The 7,505-nt window shown below is 41.6% G+C and overlaps 1 protein-coding gene across 1 annotated transcript; it reads right to left on the bottom strand.

Annotated features, from left to right (window-relative positions):
- Window positions 1–971: 971 nt before the first annotated feature.
- LOC147454492 (uncharacterized) lies at window positions 972–3,257 on the bottom strand. The gene is made up of 5 exons (XM_086516430.1): window positions 2,792–3,257; window positions 2,558–2,658; window positions 1,762–2,342; window positions 1,586–1,636; window positions 972–1,454 (listed from the first exon to the last, which is right to left on the bottom strand). Exons 1-5 carry the CDS (start codon window positions 2,996–2,998, stop codon window positions 1,387–1,389), a joined length of 1,008 nt encoding a protein of 335 aa, XP_086372556.1. The 5' UTR covers window positions 2,999–3,257; the 3' UTR covers window positions 972–1,386.
- Between the last annotated feature and the right edge of the window lie 4,248 nt (window positions 3,258–7,505).

The raw sequence follows: 7,505 nt of genomic DNA, 5'->3' as shown, positions 1-7,505 counted from the left end.
TAAAATCGCCTATAGCATGTGCATGATCAATTTACCTCTAAAAAATTTTATGTGTAGGTTTTCCAAGGGTTAGAAAAAAAGCTCATTTCAAGCACTAGGACAAGCTTCCTAAGATCAGTGATTATAAAGACAAACCAGCGCCTGATTGTAGTTCTTCAAGCTAGGCACCCACTCTATCCATTTGATGTTTCACCCATCACTCCTAAAGAAATTGTTATGTTTAATTGTAATGCCTATAAGCATTCAATAGTCATCTCAATAATTTAATGGGTTTTACAACATGTTTCCTTCCACCTTACCCCATTAAAATACAAGATATCAATGTCTCTGCAATACCAAAAAAACCTAGTAACATCTACCACTCCATGCTAAGATCAGTCTATACAAATCAATAGAATTTGCTGAACCCTCCCTTGAGTTTCTTCCTAAAGCACGCCCTTCATCCAAGTATTGGACTCCAAACCTTTTTTTACCATCAATTCCAAATACAAGCTAGGCTATCCTTCAAACTTCTGATAGGCTTTGTGTACATCAATGACCAAAGAGCCATTGGTCCCACATGAACTCCTTAAAGGGGAAGTTGGCATTCAAAAACCATGGAATGCCCCGTTTCCAACTTAAATACCCAGGAAGAATTCACCATTCAATGCTTCACATACAAAAGTCAAACTTGTGCCTAACAGATTAACTCCCTTCTTCACTTGGGCTTGTCTTCAAAAGCCAAAAACAAGAGATGGGAGGGGCTCACTAGAGCTGGGAGGGGCTCACTATGTGCAAGAAATGCTTCCCTAACCAAGTATTATTCCTCGGGAAAGTGATCTAAGATGCACGCTAGAGACGACTTCATAATAATTTCACACATAATAACCATTCCATACCTTGTAACTCTTGTGACCAGTCCACCCTCATTGCATCGTCCTATTTGCAGCTGAGAGATTGACGGAGCACAATCAGATAGAAGTTACACAAGCTTGACAACCACCAATTCACATCACTTTATACAAAGGCGCCTACATAAATGCAGTCGGTATAGAATATTGTGGTGTGGCAGCAAGCCGCATTGCGAATTCCATAACCATTTTAACATAAGTGTACAGAAAGCTTCATCAAACACTTTCCCCTTTGGCCTCTCCTCCAGGGTCCCACAGTCTTCATAGCACCCAAGTTAATGGCAGCGTTGTGAAAAAGAAAAGTAGCACCTACATTGGGTACAATACATATCCCACTAATTCCCACTCATACCTACAACTGTGGGTCTTTGAAGACACCTGATAGAACCCAAAAGGAATCCTCCATCAGATTAACTGATTCGTAGCCTGAATTCATTGCAATCCCTCGGAGATAGCACAATAGATAGCCACGAGTGACTGCTGACTTCGCAAAAATCTATAAAAACACCATTTCTTGACCATCTCGATCTAGGCCGAAAGTCTCGAACACCGCTTCTTCCATTTCTGTTTAGCATAAATCATTGATTATCTACTACCCAAGGTCTCCACTTACAACAAGCCCCAAACTAACATAACAGAGCTTTCCTAGGCCTCTATGGTACAACCCTCGCAAGCATTACAGCTGTGGTATATACCTTGGCTCTGCATAGAAAGTTGCAAAATGCCCATCTCATTGTACAAGGTTCCTTCAACTTGAGTCTTGACCCTCAAAGCGCTGTCCTTGCCAATACGCTCGCAATCCGAAAATAGAAAAAGCCAACTTATAGGGAGCACTTGTTTACTGAAAACCCCTCTGAAACTCCCTGCTTACTAGCAAACAAGATATCTTCAGGAAGCTTGCAAAGAAAATCCTGTTCTTGTGCCTGCACCGTTGTGCTGGTAGAGGCACTTGCTCTCTCTTGATCTGCACTCGCAAATGGCACATTCCCAAAAAATGCAATTGTTTCATACACATCAAGGCGCCCCTGCAGTTGATAGCATGAGACAGAGTCACGCACTGCAATCCTTGAGTCTTCCGTGGGTTCAATCTGGTTAACATGGGTATGGACATCACCATTAACATGATCTCCATGAGAATGTCTAACATGCAAAGCAAAATGAGCAGGTGCCGCCCTCGCATCCAAAATTGAGCTACTTAATGTGGAGAGCGGTTGCTCAAACAGACATTCCGGAATCACGCCTGGACTAAAGCGTGACCTTGCAGCTTCACTAAGCAATTGTGATGAGCTTCTTCTTCTTGAAGGTGTGTTTTGAATGAAAACTCTGCAGACTGGGCAAGTTGAATTCCGTCTAAGCCATGCATCAATGCAACCCACATGGAAAGTGTGCCCACAATGTGGTAGAATGCGTAGAAAGTCATGGTCTTCGTACTCTCCTAGACATACGGCACACCTGTTAGACAAAAGAGACCCGTTTGTGTCAGTACCCACATCAAGTTTTCCATCAGAAGTTACTCATATGTCCCTACTACCAGACCTGGGTAACCCAAAAAAGCATTAAGCTCTTTTGGAATGACAAAGACAAGAAATACAGCATAGAGCAAATACACTCTGCAGAAAAAACCATGAGCAAGGAAAACTCCGACAGGTGAAAGGAACAGAGCTCACATCGCATCTTCTTGTGATGCAAATACATCCCCACTGAACATGATAGTGGGAAACAGGGTGATCATGAGTGGGTCCATGCCTGAAGCACCACGTCCACCGCCCTGTTTCAGGACCATACATGAGCAAAACGTATCACTCTCACATTCAACATATACGCAAGCAACTCTCTCTCTCTCTCTCTCTCTCTCTCTCTCTCTCTCTCTCTCTCTCTCTCTCTCTCTGATGGGGCTGTACCTGATTAAGTTCCCCTTGTCCGGATGCATGCCGATGACGGCAAAAGCGTGCACAGAGAAGACGAACCAGTACAAAGATGATGAAAATTGCACTAATGAGAAATCCAAATGTGGTCATTACAAGATTCACAGTCGCGCTCATAGGGGAGGTTGGAGTCGCGTTTGCTGCAATGGCAGGAGTGGAACTGTTGTTGATGCTGGTCCCCATCCATTTGGTGCAGATTATCTCTCTCAACACACGTTCTTTAAGAATGCTTTCATGAAGCCCTTGTCGCAGGATTTCATGTCGTTAATCTGCAAGAGGGAGCTCTCGCTCTCTCTCACACACGCGCGCGCGACTCCAACGACGAACTGCTCTACGCTCCATCAGAGCTCGAGCTCGCAGCAGCCTCCCACGCCCCCCTTCTCTCTCACTCTCTCTACAGACCACAAAGTACTGCCGACCTACAACCTACGAGCCCCAAAGCACAAAGTACTCAACAAAAAAAATAAAAATAATAATAATAATAATAATGCTACTTTTTAACCTTACAAAAGCTGCCCCAATTTTTTTGGAAAAAACCACATCACGAGGCCTGCCATGCGCTGACATCGACATCTGCGTGAATGTGGTAAAGATACACTGGAGTCTGGCAACATCTAGTGCTCGAAAAAAAACTTTTCCCGAAAACCTACATATGTGAAACAACAGAGGTAAATTCACAAAATTTGAAGGTTTTTACACCTAATTACACTAATTTTTTCAAAATTTCGTAGATTTTCTCACCTTCAAATATAAAATTTAGAGGTACATTTAAAAAGGTGGCATTTCACTAAACCTAGGTTTATTCCGAGCACTGGGACTCAGACTCTCATAGTTCCATTTTGCCATACATTTTTCTCGTTTTGGAGTATTTTGTTGGTGAAAATGTGAGCTACCCTGCACTAAAGTGCATAAAAATTTCATAAAATCTTGGAAATTTGAAGGACAACAGTGCTTGTCAAAAATCAACCCTGAGTGATTCGGCCTAGAATGTGGGCGGAATTGGTCCATGTATATTTGTGTTGTTCCAGAGGCTCTGCAACTTGGAGGGCCCTTCAACAACAAGCAGTGTTCGGGAAAAATCATTTTCCCAAACATACAAAATTCCTTTCCTTGTTTATTTCAAGAGGAACTTTTAGAAAATTAGGTTATTTTTTTAGATTTTTACACTCTTTTTGTCTATTCTAAGGCGGCATTTCTCCTTTTTCCCTTGCCCTCAACCCGCATTTTTGAAATTGAAAATGGCACGATATTAAGCTGAGACACATTTTTCCCGAACACTGGCAACGAGAGGGCCCTCTCGTTTTGAAGCCAAGGACTCATATACCAAATTTGCATCACATTTTGACTTGTAGCAGGCTGGAGTTATACTCGTATTTGTTGAATATGCCATCGTAATGCACTTTCAAGACATGTTGCGGCTAGTCAAACGGTGATTCTATGATGTAGAAGGGTGCTTCAAGCACTCCCCATCAAAAATGCAAGCACTGCATCTTAAAGCTCATCAATGACAATTGCAAAAGGCAAAAAGTGAAAGGGTAAAGGGGCCAATATAAGGCCACTTAAGAAGTGGAAGGCAATAGAAGGACATAAAAAGGAATGACTAGATCCTATGCTAAGATTAGCAGTTTTGAATGAACTTGATGTGAAAATATAGCTCATAGCAAACTCTGGTCACTCCACATGCCATACCCATCATAATTTTCATATATCTTGAAAATGTTTTCCATTTCATTCAATGTTGCCCTTGTATTGAACCCGGGTCCGTTATTGGCCCCTTTTCCTTGTAGGACTACAAGTTCGCTACGTGAGAGCCCTCTAAGCTACTACTAGTTACACAAGGCAATCTAGGAATCTACCATAAGAGACAAAAACATCCCTCACCCATGTGAAGACATTACTTTCTATGAGAACATTACCAAACACGAATGGATCCTCTTCTGTACAAATGATACATATAACCTAGCATTCAACTTTGATTCTTGTGCATGTCAAAAGTATGTAAAGAGGATGACCTTCAGTAACCATGTGAATGATAATGCTTTGTTTGCCCATATGGCGTCATGTTATCAAAATTCAGTGTTTCCAACTTCCAATGTAAAGCAAAAAGACAAAAAAGCACCATGTCCTTTGAACGCTTCAAAACCTCTTTTCTTGCTCCTTGAGGCTTGAATCATAGTCGGAGTCCGAGGGTTGATTTTTGAAGGGCACCCTTATCCTTCAAATTTTCAAGATTTTCTGAAATTTTTAGGCTTTCCAATGCATTTTTTGTAGAGTAACTCACATTTCACCTTGCAAAATAGGTAAATACCTGGCAAAAGCAACCTTGGACTTGATTATTGAAATAGAATCTTTGCCTTTTGATTTTTGCTTTTGTGTCGACGTGAATTCTCTTGCCCATATCAGTGTCTTGTGTAATGCCATATGCCTTCAAGGTGGAAGTGTATGTGAATGCATTTGGAGAGATGCCCTCTCTCTGCATCTCCTTAAAATAGCCTAGAGCTTCCTAACTATGACCCTATTCTACATATTGTGCAATCAATGCACTCCATGAGACAACATTGCGGACAGGAATGTTGCGCTCTTCTACTCCATCTTTGCATGTGTAGTGGATATTCCTGCTTTCTTGGCACAGCTCGGTGGATTGCATCTAGAGAGACATCCTCGCTTTGCATCTGCCAAAAACGACCCAAAACTCTTGGCCAAGTTGGGCATATCCCACAATCACTGCGTTCCAAGAGACAAAATCTCGGACTGGAAGCTCCTCCATCACAATCAAAACAACTCCACGGACATGAACCCGGTTTTCTCCTCCCCACCAGTTGTTTGTTGTCACCCTAGCTTGGCAATTTTTGAAGCGAATTGAGTAGTGGTATCAAGCAAGCAAGAGATTCTAGATTCACAAGCTCTACTCGTGAACCAAGACTGCAGGGCATATGGGAGGTATCGATTATAAAAGATAATATTGTGTAGTTATCATCTTTGTAGCACTAACTACAAAAGGCAAGCGATAGTGTTGGTGAATTTAAGCATTTTGTAGCACTGAGTATAATATAAAAAAAGGTAGTGCTAGTATACAGTAGTGTTCAATACAGTTGAACTACAAGCAACAAAGAATGGCGTTGAAGTTTTTTGCAGTGCCACAAAGAGAGAGAGAGAGCAAGGAGATCATGAGCGAGAGCGTCTTGGGTGTTTGAAAGCAACAAAAAAGCACGCGTGTATGTGTATGCACATACATACGCACACACATCTTTGACAAGGAAATAGATATGTGCAACAAGGCCGATTGTATAAGGATTTGTGAGCAAGTTTTACGCACCATGTAGGGTGTTATGTAGGGCCCTTATCGGGATGTTGTTGGTTAGGCTGCTTGGCCTCTATATAGCTAGAGTGTGCTATTGCACTTTGGGGTTTGAGGAAGAGAGTTGGAATTCTTTGTGCAGGGTGATGATAGCCCTTTTGATATGCCATTTGGGGGTTGATTTGATTGTCTTTGGCAGGTTATGCTTTTGTTGTTTACATGTTGGCTGCCTTGAGCTCTGAGCTCACACCAAACATTGGACCCTATTATTTGATTCTTGTCAATGAGTATTGATCGGCATGATGTTTACGTGGATCTTACAAGAGGGTTGCATGCATTTTTTATGCGGTTTTGAGCCTGTGAGCTCTCACTATTTGGTTTTGGTCTTGACATCATTGACTTAGTTTTATAGCACCATTCCCAATTGCTTGCGGATCCATCGAGATCCTATGTATGAGCATTGTGGTTGATCTACAAACAATTATGGTAGGTAATTTCTCATTGCATATCCAGTGAGCCACACATTACAAGTTTTTCTCTAGTGGGAGCTTTATGCGTTGTTTTATGTATGATTAGCACTTGTAGTTCTACTATTCTCTGTTGAGAGTGGGTTTTTTTTAACTTCCCGCAAGGAGAGGTATTGGTTCAGACTTTCTTGCACTCTTTTTGGCCCCTGTTTGTGCGTAGATCTTGCTACACTAGTAGTGACTACCTTTACATGTACATTGAGCTGCAGATACTACCACTGTACGATGTTGTGGAGCCTCTTTTTGGCTTGTGTTTTGGAAGTTACTCAATTGATTCTGAGACTCAATCCAAAAGAGCCCTTTCTAAGACCATGGCTAGTCATTGAATCTTCATAGCCTTTTGTGAGGGTTGTTGCATGAGGCTTTTTGAAGCACTAGGGGTTGGGTTACCTAGTGTGAGGTGGATTAAGTTGCTGGAGATTCCTTTCATGGTCTCGCCACCATAGGCAGTCATTCGACGGTTTATTTGAGCAATAAATTTCAGTTTATGCCCAGTGATTACTCTTTGCTAGTTTATGCGCTATTTTTTTGTTTAATTTTTCTTGAGATTGTCATCTTCGAACAGAGGAGACTGCCAAATTTTTCCTACGAGTCATCCATTTGCGTTCTTGGCACACTTGATTGTTCACACGCGGTGATTTTGCTGCATTTTGTTTTGAGGTTTGCCCCTATGATACGGGAAACTCTGCCAAAATTCTCTCAATTTTTTTTCCATAAGTCTTGTCACACTCTTGAACTATGGCTTCTAGTATTGCTTTAGACAAACATGAGTACTACATTAAGAAGTTTGATGGCACAAACTTTGCAATCTAGACAGCGTGTGCAAGATGTGTTGATTAATAAGGGATTGATAGCACCATTGCAT

This window comes from Adiantum capillus-veneris, chromosome 7 (genome assembly GCF_014529385.1).
Source record: "Adiantum capillus-veneris isolate H3 chromosome 7, ASM1452938v2, whole genome shotgun sequence".
Classification (NCBI taxonomy): Eukaryota; Viridiplantae; Streptophyta; class Polypodiopsida; order Polypodiales; family Pteridaceae; genus Adiantum; species Adiantum capillus-veneris.
This window is presented reverse-complemented; position numbering and strand designations above follow the sequence as displayed.